Below are 24,979 nucleotides of genomic sequence, written 5' to 3'. Positions count from 1 at the left end.
ATTTATTATAAACAAATTAGCTATGAATTTAAAAAAAAAAAAGTTGCTAACTTTGGCTTTAATTGACCTAGGCTAACTTATTTTTTTAAGTTCGTGTAAAAATGCCATCTTTTAGAATTTGTAAAAAAAAATTTGTACCGGCCATAACAAGAAAGTTATTCAAATTGCTTATAAGGGAAAATTGACGAGACTTTTGTATAATTATTTATTAATGATAAGTGCATTTTTTATTAACTTTTTTTAAACAAGTTTGAAAGTTTAGCTTATTCTCTTTCATTTGACACCTGCAGAATGGTTTTAGCATTATGTTTTTCTGACTTATGTTATTGCAGAAAAAGCTCTCTGGGATAAACAATTTGAATAAAATATAAACAATTGAATGATTCTCTTAGAAATTTTTGTCCCATATTACGCACCAAAGAACCCTCATTTGACAAAAATTTCAAAGCTGTAATTTTTACAATAGTTATTGCAAAATTATTTTTTTTTTGCAATTTAGACCTTTTTTCTCAATTATATTAACAATAAATAAGTATATCAACCTTTGTAACATTTCATTTTAAAACTTTTTCCATGCTCTCGAAGATGTTTGTTCTAAAGTAACCAAAGGTCCACTGTTTTCCCTCGATTTAAAAAAAAGGAAAAAAGGCTGTTTTTGACACTAAATTGTTTATAAATAAAAATGGCCACCAGATCCTACGCAGTAAATAGTTACAATTTGTTCTCATAGTTATTACCTGTCGAAAAAACGCTTCAGTACCCTGGCTGCTCGGGTTTCATGGAAAAAACCTGGACTATCTATTACCCTGGACTATCTATGAATGATCGAATGCATTATCATTCGTTCCATGCCTTCTCTTCTTCTAGTTATACATATGTCCAAAATATCTCAGAATATTTTGGTTGATAGTTGTGGTAAGTCTAGTTTTTACATTACGTTCTTCTAGTATTGAATTATTTGTGTAATGTGCGATCCATGGTATGCGCAACATTATATGATAGACCCACATTTCAAATGCTATTATGCGCTTTGTATCAGCTTTTTTGATGGTCTGTGTCTCTGAAGCGTAGGTGGCGATAGCAGTGGCGCACGTAGAATTTTCCTCTGGGGTTGAGTTGGCTTGGGCATCGAAATTATTTTGTATTGTTTGTTAAAGACAAGTTACATTTTCCCACTATTCTTTATGTATTTTTTTTATATGCCTGGGAGCAGTTTTAACCCCCAAATCCCCACCTGGATGCGCCACTGGGCCATAGGAAATGTTATTACTTGAACAAGTCGTAATTTTGTGTTTTTTGTAATTTCAGTATTCCTCCATATTTTTGTTTGACTGTTTCCGATCTGGCCATTGTGATGCGTCGATGGATCTCGTCTTCGCATCCTCCACTGTTAGTGGTGACGAAGCTTAACTAATTAAATTGTCTGACCAGTTCGTAACCTGCCATGTTACTGATCTTTGTTTGGTTGTCTCTGATTGTGTCGATGATCATTACTTTGGTTTTCTGTATACTTATTTTCAATCCATATTCTGTACTTACCGTACTTACTTCCATACTTACTTAAAAATAATAACTTACCTTCTTCTGATTTAGGTATCGAGTATTCTTAACTGTTAAGCAGTTTTTTCTTTCCGGGATATATCCTACTGGATACGCTGAATTAGGTTCTAAATTGACAAAGCACGTTGAAGAACTCGATAGTGGACTCGATTCAAACGACGAGGTTACAGATGTTGTAGGTGAGGATGGTGACGTACTAAAAATAGGACGTATTTAATAAAATTGAAATTAAACATTAACATAGATTTTTAAATGAAAAATGTTTTCTTTGAGTGGCAGGCAGTAACTAATATTAAAAACTTAAGATTTTTAACTATCAATGTCTATTGCAATATGTCACATTTCAAGCCAATCAACAATATGCATAATTGAAATAACAGCCCAGTGGCATGAATCCAAATAAGACTAGTTGTTTAAAATAAGAACAAGATATAATAGTTTAACTGTTGTCTATAGCAGTCGGTTTTCAAATATAACAAACATAATTTAATATAGATAAACAACATTGGAGGCAAATATGAGTTTTTTCTACGACCGTTTAATAATATCCTCATTATTCACTATTTTTGAATAGATAACACCCATTACTTTACCCGTGAAATAATAGTTCATTACTCACGGGTCATTACTCACGGGTTGAAGTTAGATTCAAGTGGTGCTTGGCACTTTGAATATACTTATTATTAGCAAATAAAATTACTTAAACTTGTTTAATTAATAAAATAATCATTGTAATTTATATTAACAATTAACTTCGAAAAGTGTTTTTAACTGTAACAATGGATCAGTATATTTTTTACGTTTAAATTTCAACATTTGACATTTTAAGATTGACGTTATTTAAAGATAAATATAAACAATGGGTACTAATTCCGAAAAAAGAGTTTACGGATATGAAATTTATATCAATGAATTCTGTTTCACTTACTATTAATTGTACAATAGGTTTTTATTGGGAGCAAACGTTCTTTTTCATGTAACTGCCTTAAAATATGTATTATTTTTAAAAGCCACCGCCATTATATACCATGACACTAATGACAACTGTTTCATAATAGTGTTGCCAAATTTTTCGATTTTAAATAATGTTAGTAGTTTATAATTATATTTTTCTACTAATCAAAATAAAAGAGGTGGTAGAAAAAGTATAGTATTCTACTCTCATGTAATGGCTATTACTAACTCTGATAAATTACGACACTCGCCTACGGCTCGTGTCGCAAACTTCATCATCGTGAGTAATAGCAATCATTACATGCTGTTTGAATAATATACTATTATAAGTCTAAAAAAAATACGAGAAACGTTTAAAGAAACACTTTTAAACGCTTACTCAAGATCTATTATTTAATAACGTTATGGCTTTCCATTTCCTCAGGCAGCCTTACCTCCTTGGCAGTGTTGTCGCCCTTAAATGACAGGGAACTGTTAGTTTCGATTTATTAAAAAATAATTGTTTATTCATATACATACCTTAATTTTGATGTTGCACTAGATACCGTACTGGTAGTCGATGTAGTTACAGAAAGCGTAAAGACTGGAGGAGGTGTACTGTTGGACGCATTACTTTTACTCCTACTCAAAGGTCTAGGTCTAGAAGTAATTTCTTCTCGAAACAACCCCTGAATGTAATCTGTTGATTTTTTATGCCCCGGTAAGGTAACTAAAAAATATTTAAATTCTGTTAAAATTAATAAGAAAGTATTTTAAACAGCGAAATATACAGCACATTTTTTTATTACACAGGGTGTCCCGAAAAGATTGGTAATAAATTATACCACAGATTCTGGGGTCAAAAATAGGTTGATTGAACCTCACTTACCTATATACAATAGTGCACACAAAAAAAAGTTACAGCCCTTTGAAGTTACAAAATGAAAATTAATTTTTTTTCAGATATCGAAAACTCTTATGAGCTTTTTCATTGAAAATGGACATGTGGCATTCTTATGGCAGCAGCATCTTAAATAAAAATTAAAGTGAAATTTGTGTACCCCATAAAAAATTTATTTGTGTATCCCCCCAAATTTGTGTACGTTTCAATTTAATTATTAGTGTGGCACCATTAGTTAAACACACTATTTTTAAAACATTTTTGCCTCTTAAGACTTTTTCGATAAGCCAGTGTTTATCGAGATATTTTGAATATTTATCGAATCCACCACATATTTGTATATAGCCTAATAAAATAAAAAAAAGTCAAAATGTAAATTCGTACAGGTTAAAACAAATTTTATATCAAAGTTTAGGTCGGTACAAAAGATTTTTTTCTCTGATTCTGGCCTTGGTTTAGAACTAGAACCTTTAGCCACGTAATTGTATAACATATCACTAACTCAGGTGTAATGTGTAGTGTGTGTGTTGAGTAAGTGTCTTGTTACTTTGCAAAGTCGACGTCATTGTCTTTGCAAAGAGACGCTAATTGTATCCGAACGTCTGCGGTGGGTACAAAAGATATTTTCTAGAAAGTATCCAAATCATACAAGGGGATCATTGTTTAAATAATTAAAAAGGGGTCATTTTTGCAAAATAAATACTTTTTTAACTTCTCAGTTAATTCACTTATTAATGAAGGTCTACGGGATTTTTTTCTGCAAAGTTGAAGGGTAAATCTTTCACATAAGACTTACTAAATTAAATTTGACCCCCTATTTATTATAATTGTATATAAAACTTAAAACACAAATTTGCAAAAAATTATTTTTAGCGTTTTAAATAAGACCGGTACTAGAAATCCATCTGGCATCCATCTGGCTTGCAATTTTTAGAAGCCATGGAGGTGTTGCCAGGAAAATGGTCCAATAAGTTTTCAATCAAATATCCTTTAGGAATATTTTTCAATATTTTTAATATTTCTATTAGGTTGAAAACTTTGACTTTTGGAAATAAATAGGTACATTTCGGGTAAACAATCTACATATATGTCGATAGAAACTCTACCGACAAATGAAGACAGGAGATTCCTCAGATAATTTTAAGACAATTTAATCCAATTCCTCTAGTCCGAAAATGCTTCCTAAAGGAGCTAGAGGTATGATGGCGTCTGGTATTTAGTTTTTCTTAAATATCTCCCGAACGCTTTTATTTAGAAAAACGAAAATTAATACGCCTATCTATCTTCCAAAGATAAGTCGATTCCATCCATTGCAAATTTCTTCTTACTTTAAGTCGATAGGATACACCGTGTTCTAGAAAAATCGTTGTGAAAATTTTTCGTGTTTTGAATATCAAAAAAAAATTAAAAAGAAACTCTTTAGAAAAACGAAAACTGGTACGTTTATTTATATTCCAGAGATGAATCGACTTCATTAATTGCGAATTTCTAGTACCGGTCATATTATGCGTCCGTTTTGGGTAGGTCAACGGTTATTTTATCGCATACCTTTTTTGTCTTCAATTTTTAAGAATTTTTGGCACTAAATTATTAAATTATGAGGTATTCTAGTACTAAAAGTTACTCTTGCTTTAAGTTGGTAAAATACATCGATTTTTTTGAATTTTTTTCAATTTTTTTTTCAAACTCAGGAAACGAAATATTTTCAAATCGATTTTTCTAGAAAACGGTGTGTTTTACCGACTTAAAGCAAAAGTACCTTTTAGTAATAGAATACCTCACAATTTAATAATCCAGTATCAAAAATCCTTAAAAGTTAAAGACAAAAAAGTTATGCGATAAACTAACCGTTGCAACACCCAAAACGGACGCCAATGACTGGTATTAGAAATTCACAATGGATAGAATCGATTTATCTCTGGAAGATAAATATGTGTACCAATTTTCGTTTTTCTAACTAGAAGAATTCAGAAGGTGTTTAAGAAAATCTAATTACAAGACGCCATCTTCAAAGAGCTCTAGCTCCCTTAGGAAGCATTTTCGGACTAAGTGAATTTGGTTAGATTGTCTTAAAATTATCTGAGGAATCTCCTGTCTTCATTTGTCGGTAGAGTTTCTGGACACCCTGTGTATTATACAGCGTGTCCCGAAAAGATTGGTCATAAATTATACCACACATTCTGGAGTCAAAAATAGTTCGATTGAACCTAACTTACCTTAGTACAAATGTGCTCATAAAAAAGTTACAGTCCTTTGAAGTTACAAAATGAAAATCGATTTTTTTCAATATATCGAAAACTATTAAAGATTTTTATTGAAAATGGACATGTATCATTCTTATGGCAGGATCATCTTAAAACAAAATTATAGTGAGATTTGTCCACCCCATAATAATTTTATGGGGGTTTTGATCCCTTAAACCCCCCAAACTTTTGTGTACGTTCCAGTTAATTCATTATTGTGGTACCATTAGTTAAACACAACGTTTTTAAAACTTTTTTGCCTCCTAGTATTTTTTCGATAAGCGAGTTTTTATCGAGATTAATATATTTACATAAAAATTTTATGGGAGTTTTGTTCCTTTAAACCCCCCAAATGTTTGTACGTTCCAATTAAACTATTATTGTGGTACCATTAGTTAAACACAGTGTTTTTAAAACTTTTTTGCCCCTTAGTCTTTTTTTGATAAGTCACCTTTTATCGAGATGTGGCTTCTTTTTCAAAATATACCTAAAATTGTATAGTACAGAAAGCCACTGCGCATCCGCTAGGAAAAATATTCTAATTCGGATTTTTTGCACAATCTTACTCAAAAAGGACCCCTTTTAACAAATTTGCATGTTGCCAGGACCAAAAGTTGGTCAAACATTTTTTAAACGTTTTTTTTTGTTTTTTTCCTAAAATTATTTTTTTTGCATGGAACAAAATTTTTTTAGGTTTCTTGGATCATTCCAAACAGAAAAGGTCTTTAGTGACTTTTCTCTAAAGTTGATAGTTTTTGACATACAAGCGATTAAAAATTGAAAAATTTCGAAATTGGCCATTTTTAACCCTCAAAAACTATGTGAAAAACTGAAAATTTGAATGTGGTCAAGGTAGGTAGATATTCTTTAAACATCGATTGATGAAATCCCGAAGAGTTTTTTGCAATACACTAACAAAAACCTCTTTGTTTTTTAATTGCCAATCAAGCGTGCGCGACATTATTTTCCACCGTTGCATGTGTATGCAGTATGGTGCAAATGAAAGGAATAAATTCGTTATTTCGTAAACCGGTGACTTTAAAGAAAAATCCCGAAACAGGTCGATTTTTATTTTTAAGTTATGATATTGTGACACATATGGTATACTAGTGACGTCATCCATCTGGGCGTGATGGCGTAATCGATGATTTTTTTAAATGAGAATACGGGTCGTGTGCTGGCTCATTTGAAAGGTTCTTCAATTCTCTATTCAGTAATATAAACATGTACATAATTATTTATACAGGGTGTCCAAAATTTTTTTATTAAATTCAATCATTTGGCAAATTGACAAAAAAATTAAATTATTGGACACCCTGTATAAATAATTATGTAAATGTTTATATTACTGAATAGAAAATTGAAGAACCTTTCAAATGAGCTAGCATACGACCCCTATTCTCATTTAAAAAAATCATCGATTACGTCATCACGCCCAGATGGATGACGTCACTAGTATACCATATATGTCACAATATCATAACTTAAAAATAAAAATCGACCTGTTTCGGGATTTTTCCTTAAAGTACTTTTTCCACCATACTGCATACACATGCAACGGTGGAAAATAGTGTCGCGCACGCTTGATTAGCAATTAAAAAACAAAGGAGTTTTGAATACTGTATTGCAAAAAACTCTTCAGGATTTCATCAATCGATGTTTAAAGAATATCTATCTACCTTGGCAATATTCAAATTTTCAGTTTTTCACATAGTTTTTGAGGGTTAAAAATGGCCGTTTTCGCAATTTTTCAATTTTTAATCGCTTATATGTCAAAAACTATCAACTTTAGAGAAAAGTCACTAAAGACCTTTTCTGTTTGGAATGATCCAAGAAACCTAAAAAAATTGTTCCATGCAAAAAAATATTTTAGGAAAAAAAAAACGTTTGAAAAATTTTTGACCAACTTTTGGTCCTGGCAACATGCAAATTTGTTAAAAGGGGTCCTTTTTCAGTAAGATTGTGCAAAAAATCCAAATTAGAATATTTTTCCTAGCGGATGCGCAGTGGCTTTCCGGACTAGTAAATTATAAATACATTTTCAGATTATTAACAGGTCGCTATTTGTTTGTTGTTTATTTGGGTTTATATGACTGCGGACACTAAATCCATTCGCCATAAGGTCGCTATTTATAATCGTACTTAACCATATTAGTCTAGTAAAATCAAATTACACTACATGTAAATCAAAATGTAAATTCGTACAGGTTGAAACCAATTTTATATCAAAGTTTAGGTGGGTACAAAAGATATTTTCAAGAAAGTATCCAAATTATACAAGGGGATCATTGTTTAAATAATTAAAAAGGGGTCATTTTTGCAAAAAAATTACTTTTTTAACTGCTGAGGTCATTCAATTAATAATGAAGGTCTATAGGATTGTTTTCTGCAAAATTGAAGGGTAAATCTTTCACATAAGACTTACTGAATTAAATTTGGTCCCCTATTTATTTAAATAATTATACATAAAACTTTAAAAACAAATTTGCAAAAAATTATTTTTAGCGTTTTAAATAAGCACTATAAAATATCTTATTTTACAGGAGAAGTTGCGCTATATTATCAGTATTAATAAAAAAAAATTGGTCCAAAAATATTTAATATTTTTTGAGATATTGAATTTGTTTATTAAATGTTACTCTATTTTTAATTGCAAAAACGCGGTTGTTGCCAAACAAATATTCACCTATATTAAATCTTATTATTTTTATTTTTATGTATATTTTCGATAAATGTATTGATAAATTCAAATTTCAATTAAACTTTTCCCTAAAATAACATTTGAAAATTATTCGAATATGTTTATAATTTGTTTTTTAATAACGTCGCGGGGATTAAATATTTTGAAATGCCATTTCAATAATTGGGTTCCTGGGAATTTTTCACTAATTAACAAATTTTTTTGTCTGTTTTTTCTTCTTCTTTTTTTCTTTATATTACACGTTATATTAAAACGTTATATTACAACGGGCCCTTTTAGGGTTAAATTTTATTAAGAATTTCGAATCTCTGAGTTGTAGATTCTAGACCTAAAAATATTAAGATTTAACTAAAATCTCTTAAATAAAATGTGGCTACTTACTGAGTTACAGGGTATTTTATTTAAAAATTTAATAACTATTGTTACAAAGTACTTTAAAATTATTTGACGTATCTTTATCATACTTGGCAGAATGTGTGGCTATTATACACCCTACTAAATTGTGATTAATAAACGTTTCTAGCTAGTGCCAGAGGCGTACGACAGGGGATAGTGAATGATTGACCCTTCCCAAATTCTACGCCACTGAGTGAATTACTATTTTAGCAAAATTTTTCGATTCTCCTATGCTTTGTATGTAAATAACTTTATTGGTATCGATAAAGTCATCAGTTTGAGAGATATTGTAAGTTTAAAATGAATGAATGAATGAATGAATGAATGAATGAATTAAAATAACTATGTCGTTTCATTTTTAACGTCCAATATCTCGAAAACTAATCACTTAATCGTTACCAGTAAAGAGTGTATTATTTACACAGAAAGTATTGTAGAATCGAAAAATTTCGCTAAAATAGTAATTCCCTCAGTGGCGTAGAATTTGGGAAGGGTCAACCATTAACTATCCCCTGTCGTACGCCTCTGGTAGTAGCTAGAAACTTTTATTTATCTCAATTTAGTAGACTAGTACCCACACTTTCTGCCAAGTATGATAAGGATACGTGAAATAGTTTGAAAGTACTTGGTAAAAATAATTTTAAATTTTTAAATAAAACACCCTGTAAATCAGTAAGTAGCCACATTTTATTTAAGTGACTTTAGACCAATCTTAATATTTTTAGGTCTAGAATCTACAACTTAGAGATTCGACATTCTTAATGAAACTTAACCCTAAAAGAGCCCGTAGTAATATAACTCCAAGAAAAAAAAAAAAGAAAAGAAAAACAGACAAAAAAATTTGTTATATGGCTTCGGCAGTTTGCCATACAGCCAGATGTAAAAAAAATTGTTAATTAGTGAAAAATTCCCAGGAACCCAATTATTGAAATGGCATTTCAAAATATTTAATCCCCGCGACGTTATTAAAAAACAAATTATAAACAAATTCGAATAATTTTCAAATGTCATTTTAGGGAAAAGTTTAATTGAAATTTGAATTTATCAATACATTTATCGAAAATATACATAAAAATAAAAATAATAAGATTTAATATAGGTGAATATTTGTTTGGCAACAACCGCGTTTTTGCAATTGAAAATAGAGTAACATTTAATATACAAATTCAATATCTCAAAAAATATTAAATATTTTTGGACCAATTTTTTTTTATTAATACTGATAATATAGCGCAACTTCTCCTGTAAAATAAGATATTTTATAGTGCTTATTTAAAACGCTAAAAATAATTTTTTGCAAATTTGTTTTTAAAGTTTTATGTATAATTATTTAAATAAATAGGAGACCAAATTTAATTTAGTAAGTCTTATGTGAAAGATTTACCCTTCAATTTTGCAGAAAACAATCATATAGACCTTCATAATTAATTGAATGACCTCAGCAGTTAAAAAAGTAATTTTTTTGCAAAAATGACCCCTTTTTAATTATTTAAACAATGATCCCCTTGTATAATTTGGATACTTTCTTAAAAATATCTTTTGTACCCACCTTAACTTTGATATAAAATTTGTTTCAACCTGTACGAATTTACATTTTGATTTACATGTAGTGTAATTTTATTTTACTAGACTAATATGGTAAGTACGATTATAAATAGAGACCTGTTAATAATCTGAAAATGTATTTATAATTTACATTTTTAGGTATATTTTGAAAAAGAAGCCACATCTCGATAAAAGGTGACATCAAAAAAAGACTAAGAGGCAAAAAAGTTTTAAAAACACTGTGTTTAACTAATGGTACCACAATAATAGTTTAATTGGAACGTACACAAACATTTGAAGAGTTTAAAGGAACAAAACTTCCATACAATTTTTATGTAAATATATTAATCTCGCTAAAAACTCGCTTATCGAAAAATACCAGGAGGCAAAAAAGTTTTAAAAACGTTGTGTTTAACTAATGGTACCACAATAATGAATTAACTGGAACGTACACAAAAGTTTGGGGGGGGGGGTTAAGGGATCAAAAACCCCATAAAATTATTATGGGGTGGACAAATCTCACTATAATTTTGTTTTAAGATGATCCTGCCATAAGAATGATACATGTCCATTTTCAATAAAAATCTTTAATAGTTTTCGATATATTGAAAAAAATCGATTCTCATTTTGTAACTTCAAAGGACTGTAACTTTTTTATGAGCACATTTGTACTAAGGTAAGTTAGGTTCAATCGAACTATTTTTGACTCCAGAATGTGTGGTATAATTTATGACCAATCTTTTCGGGACACCCTGTATAATACACAGGAAGACACACAAATGAAGACAGGAGATTCCTCAGATAATTTTAAGACAATGTAACCAAATTCACTTAGTCCGAAAATGCTTCCTAAGGGAGCTAGAGCTCTTTGAAGATGGCGTCGTGTAATTAGTTTTTCGTAAACACCTTCTGAATTCTTCTAGTTAGAAAAACGAAAATTGGTACACATATTTATCTTCCAGAGATAAATCGATTCTATCCATTGTGAATTTCTAATACCAGTCATTGGCGTCCATTTTGGGTGTTGCAACGGTTAGTTTATCGCATAACTTTTTTGTCTTTAACTTTTAAGGATTTTTGATACTGGATTATTAAATTGTGAGGTATTCTATTACTAAAAGGTACTCTTACTTAAGTCGGTAAAACACACCGTTTTCTAGAAAAATCGATTTGAAAATATTTCGTTTCCTGAGTTTGAAAAAAAAATTCAAAAAAAATCGATGTATTTTACCAACTTAAAGCAAGAGTAACTTTTAGTTCTAGAATACCTCATAATTTAATAATTTATGTCAAAAATTCTTAAAAATTGAAGACAAAAAAGGTATGCGATAAAATAACCGATGACCTACCCAAAACGGACGCATAATATGACCGGTACTAGAAATTCACAATTAATGAAATCGATTCGTCTCTGGAATATAAATAAACGTATGAAAAAAATACCAGTTTCCGTTTTTCTAAATAGTTTTTTTTAAATTTTTTTTTATATTCAAAACACGAAAAATTTTCACAACGATTTTTATAGAACACGGTGTATCCTATCGACATAAGGGGCTATCCTATTGCAAAAGTACGAAATGTTTACGATTTATGTTTTAGGATCTCTATTAGTCCCAATCGCTGCAGCAGTTCAGATATGTTTTTATTTTCACGGTGCCAGTAGATGGCGCATAAATCGTTTAATTTTCAATATTTTTTTATGAAAATTGTTTTACATGTACTTCGTTTTGTAATGAATGTTCGTGCAAATTTTCAAATCAATTGGTACAGTAGTAAAGTAGTTTTCAATCCTAATAGTAAATTAATAATATTGAAAAATATTAAAAACATTACTAAAAGATTTTTAAATTGAAAACTTATTGGTACACTTTCCTGGTGACACCTCCAAGACTTCTACAATTTGCAAGTCAAATGGATGCTGCAGTGAAGACGAGAGGGAAGGAATTCTACACTATGCAATTCACATCCCCCGTCTGCAGCTGGTAAAGTTCCAACGGAAAAATGCACCTAGTTACTCTACGGAGTAATACGACTATAAAATAAAAATGTATACCATTTTTATTCAGTTGCAATGCGAAGGCAAAACAATCTTACTTTTCAATTAGAATACGGAGTGCAGTTCAGTCACTAAGTAGTATTTCATTAGTATTCTAATTGAAAAGTAAGATTGTTTTGCCTTCGCATTGCAACAATAAAAATGGTATACATTTTTATTTTATAGTCGTATTACTCCGTAGACGTGCATTTTTCCGTTGGAACTTTACCAGCTGCAGACGGGGGATGTGAATTGCATAGTGTAGAATTCCTTCCCTCTCGTCTTCACTGCAGCATCCATTTGACTTGCAAATTGTAGAAGTCTTGGAGGTGTCACCGGGAAAGTGTACCAATAAGTTTTCAATTTAAAAATCTTTTAGTAATGTTTTTAATATTTTTCAATATTATTAATTTACTATTAGGATTGAAAACTACTTCGTCTTTCAATGCCAGATGGCGCTAGCCACCTACTATCATCACTTCGGTTGCAATGGGTAAGAAAGGCTCTCGATGCGAATCAGTTAAAATATGGAGAACAGTGCCTACGTTCTTTCCGATGAGGCTCCAATAAGAGCCGAAAATCGCGATTAAAGGGACTGGACTGCACTCCGTATTCTAATTGAAAAGTAAGATTGTTTTGCCTTCGCATTGCAACTGAATAAAAATGGTATACATTTTTATTTTAATTGGTACAGTACTTTTTATTTTAGAAATTCCCAAAAAAAGTATATGAATTTCTTACTTTTATACTAGGATAGCCCCTTAAAGTAAGAAGAAATTTGCAATGGATGGAATCGACTTATCTTTGGAAGATAGATAGGCGTATTAATTTTCGTTTTTCTAAATAAAAGCGTTCTGGAGATATTTAAGAAAAACTAAATACCAGACGCCATCCTACCTCTAGCTCCTTTAGGAAGCATTTTCGGACTAGAGGAATTGGATTAAACTGTCTTAAAATTATCTGAGGAATCTCCTGTCTTCATTTGTCGGTAGAGTTTCTATCGTCATATATGCAGATTGTTTACCCGAAATGTACCTATTTATTTCAAAAAGTCAAAGTTTTCAACCTAATAGAAATATTAAAAATATTGAAAAATATTCCTAAAAGATATTTGATTGAAAACTTATTGGACCATTTTCCTGGTAACACCTCCATGGCTTCTAAAAATTGCAAGCCAGATGGATGCTGAAGCGAAGAAGACAAGAGGGAATTCTAAAAATTTGCAATTCAGCTGGTAAATTCCAAAGGAAAATGGATCTATGTTACTCACAGGAGTAAAACTAATATAAAATAAAATAAAAATGTATACCATTTTTATTCAGTTGCAATGCGAAGGAAAAACTGTCTTATTTTTCACTTAGTACAGAGAGCGCAAACCAGCACTCTAAATCGACTCTAATTGGAGTCATCATCAGAGAGGTGGAGGTTTGCTGCTCTCTGCCCCAAGTGAAGAAACACCGAGAGCTTATCCCCGCATTGCAACTGACTTTTATGGAGTAGGTGTCTAGCGACAGTCTTGGGGTAGAGAGCAACAAATCTACGCCTCTCTGATGATGACTCCAATGAGAGTCGAAAATCGTCGATTTAGAGTGGTGTTTGCGCTCTCTGTACTAAGTGAAAAATAGACAGTTTTGCCTTCGCATTGCAACTGAATAAAATGGTATATATTTTTATTTTATTTATTTCCAATTTATAGTGGTTTAACTTTAGTTAGTATTTGAACTAGTGTTCGAGAAATGTCTTACTCACAGATTTACCGATATAATAATGGTAAAATTGTCATTGCCATGAAACATAGGTAAAAACAACCGTCCGCCTTTTCAAAACTTTGTAAAATGTTTTTTAAGGCAAGGGAAAATGCAGAACTGCTCTACGCAACCGTTTGGTTTTTTACCCGTAGTCATTAAAGGCGGACATGACAAAGCCTTGATTTTTAGAATATTGCTGAGACCATAATTTTGGAAATATTTTTATTGTATATATCCAACTAATAATTTGAGATGAGTACTTTTGAAACTATTTAACCGATATCTAAATAACAATCTTAAGCGATCATGTACGCTACTGTCGTGTTAAACGAATGCCTAGCCCAGTGGTCGGAAAAATGCGGCTCTAGCTGCACGTTGCTCCAAGGAAAACGCAATAATATTTTTTTGCTAAAAAAAAACTTAGTGGGGCAACAATTACATCTTATCTTAATAAATTAGCATTTTCAAACTTCAGCATTTGTCAAAAATCCTCTTAGGTAATAACTGAGTTTAAATTTTCTCCATTTGAAATTGACATTGGTAGCTTTGAAATACAATTATTGCTAGATTAAAAACAAGAAAATATGGCGCCCAAAATTCGAACGTTTTTGTGTTAAAGTGGAAACATTGGAGAAGAAAAAATGTGATCTTAGTTTACAACATAAGTGGTCTGCATTGAATGGCCTGAAGAAGGATGACATGGTCATTTTCAATGCTTGCAACACTATTCCCCATTCTTACGGTCATTACTTTTCGGTTCTACATATACATATATTCGAACAATATTTTTGAAGCATGAACATTATTAAGAGTAAATGGGGACTTAAAGTCAACTTGGAATAATGCATAAAATTAAAAACAACAACATACAAACCTGACTTACTCAAACTTTTCAAGAAGATGCAAGCACATTAACTTATCGCATTCATAAATATTTATTAGGTATTAAATTTAGTTTTATTTAGTGTAGGTACAGAAGAATTCTAAAAATATCGTGGACAGAGCATAACATAACAGAACATCGTCACAAACAAAGAGGTTCTGAGAAAGATGAATTAAGAAATGGAAATCTTAAATATTATCAAAACAAGAAAATTAGAATATCTCGGGCATATGACCCGTGGAGAGAGACACAACTTACTCCAATTGATTATGCAGGGATAGATTCAAGGAAAAAGAAGCATACGGAGACGCAGAATATCGAGGCTGCGCAACCTGAGAGAATGGTACGGATGTACAGCAAATGAACTTTTCAGAGCAGCCGTCTCTAAAGTCCGAATAGCTATGATGATTGCCGACCTCCGTCGCGCAGATGGCACTTAAAGAAGAAGAAGAAGAAGTGTAAGTACTACTTGCCAGATTTGGCTCCCAATTGTTTTAATTATTGTTGTAATGTTCATATTTGGCTTTTTGGCTAATAAGTTTGCCGCCCGCTGGCCTAGGCCAAACTAGTTTATCCTATCGCGTTCAGTACAAACTAGTTTGTCCTGAAATCGGGTTTGGCTGGTAACATATATACGTATTATGTCAATTTAATTTTATAAATTAAAAAAAAACATAAAGTCCTTATGTTGACAAACATAAAGTACTTACCTAAAAGTCCCTTCAATCTGTCAGACCGGGACAAATGGTCAATGAGATCTTCCGCTAATTTTTCACATTCATCCTCTTCCTTTAATTTTTTTCTCACAGACAAAGGTGTAGAAGACCACTCTTCTTTTTCAGTTTGAGAAGCAGCATCTATCGTAGCATTCACTCTTAAAACGACTTCGGTTCTTTGTATTAATTGCAAACCTTGAGGATAATTTTCTTTAAGAGTGGAAGAAATCAAAGGAGGAGATTTAGGCAATTGAAGTGCCACAGGTGATGAACTAAACGAGGAAGATATTACTGGAGTCGAGGATGCAGATGTCGTCGATATTTTCACAGGTGACAATTTTAATGAAGATCTAGGTGAAAGAGAACATTTTTTGACTAAAGAAGAACTTCTACTCACTGGTTTGGCTATTGAAGGGGATGTTCTATCGGGATAACTAGGTGGTGTAATAGGACTTGGATTTGACTTTTTACTAGGGGTTATATTCATTCTAGGTAAAGTAGCCGCAGTGCTCCTAATACTCGTCGTTAAATCAACAGAACTAATAGAAAGTCTTGAAATAGGAACTGTAGTCTCAGAATAAGACTGCACAACAGTAGGAGATGGTGTACAAAATGCAGAGAGGGATGATGAAATAGCTGTAGGGGATTGTGAAAAAGTTCGGGGCGACGTTATAATGGCAGTAGAAGGTGTAATAGTAGAAAATGTGTTAGTAAAATTACAATTCCTTGACGGGCTCTTTGGCGATGAAGAAGGCGGAGATTTGGATAATGGCTTTGGTAAAATTATTTGTGACTCAGTATCACTTAGCTTTGAGGTGGCATTATATAGAGATCTTAACTTGGCATTAACTGGGAGAACATCAGGTAAAACTAGATTATTTTTTAAATCTTCAACATCACATTTATCAATCTTCGGTTCATTCATTGATGATCTTCTTGAAATATTAGTATTTTTTCGAGTCGTATGAGATGAACAAAACGTTTCTTTTATTTTCTGAGGCTCACTTATCGGTTCTGAAGGAAGTTCATGTCCATTGGGAGACATGGTTCTTTTATATCTACCTGTGTCTGATTCTGGTAAAATCCGATCCTTTTCGTGGCGGGTAGTTAAATAAGATGCCTTCGACTGGCTTCTGCAAACAAATAAATCACCTTTGTAAGCATATAGTTAACACAAATAATAAAAATAAATTAAAAATTATAAAAGTAGTATAAATAAAGATGAAAAAAGTAATAAATATAGCATGTAAAGTTTTTAAACTTCCTATTAGTGCGGCATATTCGTGCAAATATTATAAGAATTGCGCATTTAATGATACATATAAGCATATAATTTGGTCCACATATACTACACATGTAAAGGTTCAAATTTAGATATAAGGCCACCTCAGATTTTGCCTTTTACAAAAATGACGGGCATTCAAAATGGCGATTATACATAATATGGGTCTAGTAGCACGATATCTTTTGAAATAAAAGTACGATTTCAACCAAATTTGATACATAGGTTCTTTTTGTGATTTATAAAATCGATGTCCTGAACTGGAAAAATCGGTTTACCAGAAGTTGTGTTTTTCCTGTTTTTTATATAAAAAGATGTTTTTGAAGTTATACTTCTTTACGACCGAGAGTGAAATTTTATAATTCGTTGCTAATCTTTCAAGGTATGTATGTATCAGCGCAAATAAGTCATTAAAAGAATATATATATATATATATATATATATATATATATATAAGTGTTTTTAGTGTATTATTTATTATAATTTTTGTGTCTTTGTATTTGTTCCTCGGGAGTAAAATAATAAAATATCTATTATAACATTTTTATACTTCACTTGATCTACATATTTGTCACCGTGATGTGTAATTATATCCGAGAGGTCACGTAGACGGGGCTTGATAGCTTGGTTGGTAGAGCATTGGACCAGAGATCGAGAGGTCCCGGGTTCAAATCCCGGACGATTCATATTCTTTTTTTTTGGTATTGTTTTAATAAAAAAATTTTGACAGTGGTAGGTAAGAAAGTTAGTTTAATATTTAAATAAAATACAAATAAACTGTTGAGTATATTTATTTCGTTGAAATTATATAATAGAAGTATAACTTCGTACGTGCGTACAAAGTACACAAACATTCTTTTTTTTTCAATTTTTTCACCCTGTATTTGTTAATTTTTCAAAAAGGTAATACCGCCATTGAAAAGTGCATAAAAATATTTTTTAGGTAATATTTTCAACTTTTTAGTTATGTTAATTACCATTTAATAAATGCATAACGTATTTTTACATGCATTCTTAGGAGTATATTTTTCTGTAAAACTACACTTTTTGAAGTAAGTATTAAGTCTAAGTTGGGTAAATGTTTGCATTGGAAATTTTAAATTATTATGGGTCGATGGGAGGTCCAATAATAATTACTAGGAGGGGGGTCGGTGGGGCAACTTCCCCAGACGTAAAATGCTCAAAGAGTTTCATGTTTTGGTGTCAAGGTTCAAGACGTAGACTTTTGCGATAGGATTATTAAAATAAGTAATTTAATGGTAATACACATATTCATAATACATACTCTAATTTGCGCATAAGAAAGCATCTTACTTCATCTATCTAACTTACGTTACAGAACTGAAATCGGACTATTTGGGCGGCCTAAGGAATGATTTAAAATTATAAATAATTTTTGGCTTATAACAAATAGAATATCTCGGTAACTATTAGATCAAATTAAATTCTGAAATCGATGGTAGGAAAGACTCGGCAAGACGCTTCTTATAAAAGAAAAAAAGTTGAACTGCAAGGAGTGGTTCCTGAGATATAACCGGTCAAAGTTGACCGGCTTTTACGACGAAGTGATAAATTTTGCATATCTTCAAGATACTCATAACATATTATAATAATGAAAATGATCGGTATTACGTTTAGATGAATATTTTGTTTTAATTTATAGAAAAAACTAAATCTATTGTGCTGTATTGGCCTCAACGTTTGGACTTGAATTCTGGGAACCATGTTGTGGATAGGGTTTTTATCGAAGGGAATTTGTCCCAAAAATATAACCAGCTTTTGCGTGATCAAAGTATTTCGACATTTCAAAATCTTCAGATCAACTTCAATGTTTTTGAACAGGGGGTGCGCTTCACATCTTACATAAATAGTAGGTACTAAACTACTTATAGACCGGGAGATATTATACAGAAGTTCAGCCACGATTTTCTAAGTCTTGCCCTTTGCAATAGTGGAAGGGTAGACGAGGTACTTACAATTTGTGGAAATATCCACAAATTTCCTGTGACATTTTCCTGTAAAAATTAGATTTTCCCAAAAAATAAAAATAGAGTTTTGCGATGAATTTCTGAGTCCTGCCATATCCGTAGAATGACAGGATACTATGGATTTTATGAAGAAAATTTTTTGGGCAGGAGGGTTGCAAACGGGCTAACGGAGTATATACATATGTATACAAACATGTAAGGAAAATAATGAAATTGTCATGATTTTCTGGGTCCTGCCAACTAAATAAATTAAACATATTTATTTCAAAATGATAAAATAAATTGGAAAATTATGCGCAAAATTTTTACCCTGATTCCGTGATTTTATGAGTCCTGCCTTTAAAAAGTTATAATACTCAAATACAATCAATACTTTTTCGGTACTCGGCAGGAAGGTTAAACGGTTCTTGTAAGACGGCAGGAGTCCTAGATTTGTAAGAAAATTCGTGAAAAATTCTACGATGTTCTGAGTCATGCCATTTTGCATGTTTCAAGAATCTTAATATAAGTCTATTTACAAAGAGGCTGGATGGTTTTATAGTTATTTCATAAACAGGGTGGGGCATTAGTGTGACAAAGTCCAATTACTCGTTTGTCGTAAGAGATACGAAAAAAAGTTATTTAGGTAAAACGTGGGGCAAAGAGAGGATTACCGATATAAAAATTAATTATATAAAAAAGATTAATTTTATGTATTAAATATCTTTGCGGTTATCCTGCCACGTTGTAAACGATTTTAGATTAGTGTTTTTTAAGCATACCTGACATGGCATGACTCAGAAAATTGTGGTGATATGAATATGTTTGTATAACAACCTGCAACAATTTTACTGACTTAAAATTTTATTTTTATATATGAAATAACTACACAACCATCCTGCCTCTTTGTAAATAGCTTTATATTAACATTCTTGAGATATGCCCAAAATGGCATGACTCAGAAAATCGTGTAACTTTCCACGAATTTCCTTACACATTTTTTAAATATGTTTAGTAAAAAAGGCGTAACTAAACATCCTGCCATTTTGAATAATGTCTACTTAAATTATTTATTTTATAATAAAATTTATTTTATGACCCAGAAAATCACGGAACCAGGGGGAAAATTTTCCACAGAATTTTCCAAGAGACAAGTGCAGTTAAACATTAGGAGACGTCATGCCAACATTTTTTTCGATAATTTTCAAATAATTATGTTTAATTTATTGAGTTGGCAGGACTCAGAAAATTATGAAAATTTCATTATTTTCATTACATGTTCGTATATCCAGATACTCCCTTAGTCCTTTTGCAACCCTCCTGCCCAAAAAATTTTCTTCATAAAATTGATAGTATCCTGTCATTCTATGGATATGGATACTCAGATTCATCGCAACTCCCCATTTTTTTCCTCATGGAAAATCTAATTTTCACAGGAAAATGTCACAGGAAACCCGTGGATTTTTCCATAACTTGTAAGTAGGTACCTTTTCTAACCTTCCAGTATTGCAACGGGCAGGACTTAGAAAATCGTGGTTGAAGTTCTGTTAATATCTCCCGGTTTATTTATTAGAACAAACATTGGCCAGGCGTCTAATTGTTATAAAATAAATTAAATATTTTAAGCAGGTACTGTCAGATAAGGTTAATTCCATGAGGTGGCGTTGTATACTTAATCGATTTTGTTTTGTTCGGCACACATGTTTCCTCTAATTGCTAAAATAAGCAGCATGTAATTGTCTAATATACGAGTCATTAAGTTAATCATCTAAAAATCTAAAGGCTTTTAATTAAACGATATATAAAATGCGTTGTATACAGATACAGACATGTACGTACCTACGTACACAGTGTGTCAATTTGAAAAGGTGCCACCCTCTATAATTTGGTCCCTAGAGAAAATATAAAAATATGCAAAAACACGTAAAATTTATGAGGGGACATATTAAAGACCTGTTTTCAACTAAATTACATCAACCCTCTAGCGGGAGCGGACACAACCCCCAAAATCTTTAATGGAAAGGAGGATTGAGTGATATCTCATTGTAAAGATCATTCAACCACCTTTCCAAAATACCACATACATCATATTTATTGTCAGTACTTTTGGAAAAATTAACTGAAACCGTACAGATAAGATCGAGTTCAGAACTCCAAAATTTTTTTGGGTGTAAGTATTGAACTCAAAATTAAAATCAAGTGTAAAGATGTTAAGTACCAAGTAGAGGTCACGTAAATTTATCTGTGAGGGGCCATTTTGTAGACTAGATTTTGATACATTTTAAAGATCGTTCAACCACCTTTTCAAAAATACCCCATACATTATATTTCTTTTTGGTACTTTTATATTGGAGCATGTTGAGTATTTTTTGGAGTATTTCTGGAAAAATCAAGTAAAGGCGTAGGTAAAGATATTAAGTACATATTGAGTTCAGAACTCCAAAAATTTTTTGGAGTATTGAGTCCAAGATTTTTCCAAAAGTACTGAAGACAAATATAATGTATGTGGTATTTTTTAAAAAGGTAGTTGAACGACTCTTAAAATAAGGTATCACTCAACCCTCGTTTCCATTAAAGATTTTGGGGGTTGTGCCCGCCCTCGCTGGAGGGTTGACGTAATTTAATTGAAAACTGGTCTACAAAATGTCCCCTTCACAAATAAATTTGACGTGTTTTTGCATATTTTTAGATTTTGTATAGGAATCAAATTATAGAGGAAGGCATCTTTTCAAATTGACATACTATACAATTGCCATATTTTTTTTTATTTTTTAGTGTTTCTTAGATTTTCTTTGCATATTTCCTGTAAATATTATCGTCATTAGTGTAATTGTTGATCTGGCACATCTAATACTGTCACTGTAAGTCACTTTTAACAGTATCGTCGGCGTTTTCTATAATATACAGTAATCTTACATATATATATATATATATATATATATATATATATATATATATATATATATATATATATATATATATATATATATAGATACAAGTAGGTATAATTGTTATATATATATTGTCAATAATATATATATTGTCAGTCAATAATATATATATTATATATATATTATATATATATATAATAATATATATATTATATACAATATATATATTATAATATATATGTTGTCAGTCAATAATACCAAACTACTTTATATATATATATATATATATATATATATATATATATAGTATATACAGTAACTTTCTGTAATATACAGTACGAAAAATGAAAGAATACCCATGAACGAACATATAAAACATGCTGTATTTTCCTGTCACCGTGTCACACAAAAATTGGCAAGCGCAAGTACATGTAATAATTATTATTAATGGACTTGTGGATTTTAAACCTTTAAAAACTTTTTATAAAAACCTTTAATAAAAAGTAACAGTGAAATATGTGCACCCGATAAAAATTTTACGGGGGTTTTGTTCCCTTAAACCTCCCTAACCCCTCAATATTTTTGTATGTTCGAATTAAATTATGATTGTGGTACCATTAGTTAAACACAGTGTTCTTAAAACTTTTGCCTCGTAGTACTTTTTCGATAGGCCAGTTTTCATCGAGATATTTTGAAAATTTGTAAAATCCACCACATGGTACATATTTATAAACGGTTAAGTAAGATTATATAATTTATTATAGAATAGATTATTTCATATTATTAGCAAGTCTCTATAATCTTATAAAGATAAACACTGGCTTATCGAGAAGGTATTAAGAGACAAAAAATGTTTTAAAAACATTGTGTTTAACTAATGGTATCACAATAATAATTTAATTGGAACGTACACAAACATTTGTGGGGGTTTAAGGGAACAAAACTCCCGTAAAATTTTTATGGAGTGCACCACTGTATTTTCTTACGTTGTTCCTGTCATAAGAGAGCCACATGTCCATTTTCAATATAAAATCTCTAATCTCATCGACATATTGAAAAAAATCGATATTCATTTTGTAACTTCAAAGGGCTGTAACCTTTTTATATGCACATTTGTACTAAGGTAAGTTAGGTTCTATCGAACTATTGTTAGTCCTAGAATATGTGACAGTGGCGTAGGAATCCACCGGGGCAGTGCCCCGGGCCCCCCCGAGGTAAGGGCCCCCGCGAGACTCCTGGGAAAAAAGGAGGGTCATTGTCTAGTTTATGTACTTCTCGAATTTTGAAAAACTAAATATACGTACGTGTTCAGAATGTTCTTTTAAACAAAATATCTATTACTATTTTCCCGGTATTACTTACTAAATTTTCTGGGATTTTTCCATTGCCCTTCAAGGATCCCATCAACTTCGTCGCAAATACGTAATTAAGTACGCAATTAGTGTGACTGTTTGCCTGCTCAGAACGTAAAAACATGGCACAAAACGGCAAAAATCTTATTTTTAATCGTCGATTGTGTCGTAAAAAAGCTTTACCGGCGAAATTGTAAACTATTTTTTGTTTATAAGAACTTGCAGAATTTTTAATTCCGTAGTAATTTTAGTAGACCTACTTTCAGCCTACAACTTACCTCAATAACACTCTTCTAAAACTGAAAGAGATGAGAGAACAATTTGATGATTTCGTATGTGAGGCGACAACAATTTGCAACCGTTGGGGTATTCAACCTGGGTTTTCTCAGAAAAGACAGATCAAGTCAAAAAAACATTTTGACGAACTGTGTGAGGACGAGAGGTTGCAGGAACCGGAATCATGTTTTAAAGTAACAGTGGGTGCGTTCGGACGACCACAGCGGCTGGACAGCTGAGCCAGCAGTAGCTGTCAGACGTCACCGCTGGAAGCCAGCCGCTGAGAGATTTACTAAGCTTTCCCTATCACGGCTGGATACAACCACTCAGCCGATTTCTGCTGACAGCCAGCCGCTATGGTCGTCCGAACGCACCCAGTGTTTCTCCCTATGATTGACATATTGTGCAGCCAAATACAAGCACGTTTTCTAGGAATGAAATCTATTTTAGATACTTATAAAGTAACTTTTCTAGAATTCCTGTCAAAAGCAGGATGATACATTATTAGAATAATACCGTTATAATACCTTTTATCTAATTCTTATCTTGTAATGGTATAGGTCTGTACAATAATTTCAGGATTCAATGTTTTTGTATTTTCTTTCTCTTTTTCCGTAAAACTTGTCAAGCACATGCGAGGCACTCTGTTGTTCCCGATGAAGTGACCAACACTAATCACTAGGGCTAGGGAGCGGATTTATATGCGATCAATTTTGATGAAATATGCGCATATATATGCAGTAAAAAAATACGAAATATGCGCAAGATATGCAAAAAATTTAAAAAAATGCCCATTTCGAGAAACCACAAAGTTTCTGTTCTATTCTATTCTAGGGGGTTCTTTTATAGGGGGGCGGCAATCTTATTTATTATCTTTCAAATAAAATCATTATTTTTTATATAATATGCAATTTATTAACATTTTTTACAAAAATTGATACCAATAGTTACCTATTTAAAATAAAACAACAATATCACTATATATCTTCGATTATAATTCACTACAATGTGTTTTTCCAAATTTTTTACGAGGAAACATTTTCTTTGATCACATAAAATATTTTTATAACTTGAAAAACTCCTTTCAACATCAACAGAAGTAATTGGAGCGTATTTAAAATAACTTGTTAAAGCCGAAAATTCTGCACCAAAATCAATTTCAAAATTTCCATTAAAAATTTCGCATATGTGCTCCAAAGTTTTAAAGCCGTTTAAAGACGGGATCTGATCTAAAGCATGAATATATCAATTTCCGTTAGGAAATCGTAAAACTATGGTGTAAATTCTCTTAACAATAGGAGATTTAAAAGAATCACCAGAATTCTAGGTACCTACTAAATTGGGATACAAATTGGACTAAATAATAAAATTGTACAAATAATAAAAGTAAATAAAATTCGAATTTCCCAGTAAACCATCCTTCATCATTTTAACATCCTTCAATCATTTTATAACGGCGTACTATAAGAACTTTGTGTAAAGATCGGGTATTTTCTAAGAAAAAATGAAAAGGCAGTGAATGAGCCGTCTCTCTTCAGGTAGTTCTCGAA

At 31.5% G+C, this 24,979-nt stretch overlaps 1 protein-coding gene across 3 annotated transcripts in view; it reads right to left on the bottom strand.

Moving 5' to 3' along the window:
• The window catches only part of LOC114342595 (protein Shroom), a 582,613-nt gene that overhangs the window by 22,934 nt on the left and 534,700 nt on the right, over positions 1-24,979 (bottom strand). For all 3 annotated transcript variants that reach the window (XM_050659441.1, XM_050659440.1, XM_050659439.1), the window contains 3 exons: positions 15,656-16,794; positions 3,034-3,223; positions 1,579-1,756 (listed from right to left, as the gene is read on the bottom strand). In XM_050659441.1, coding sequence (XP_050515398.1) covers positions 1,579-1,756; positions 3,034-3,223; positions 15,656-16,794 — 1,507 coding nt within the window. The remainder of the gene's footprint in view (positions 1-1,578; positions 1,757-3,033; positions 3,224-15,655; positions 16,795-24,979) is intronic.

This window comes from Diabrotica virgifera, chromosome 8 (genome assembly GCF_917563875.1).
Source record: "Diabrotica virgifera virgifera chromosome 8, PGI_DIABVI_V3a".
NCBI classification, from domain to species: domain Eukaryota; kingdom Metazoa; phylum Arthropoda; class Insecta; order Coleoptera; family Chrysomelidae; genus Diabrotica; species Diabrotica virgifera.
This window is presented reverse-complemented; position numbering and strand designations above follow the sequence as displayed.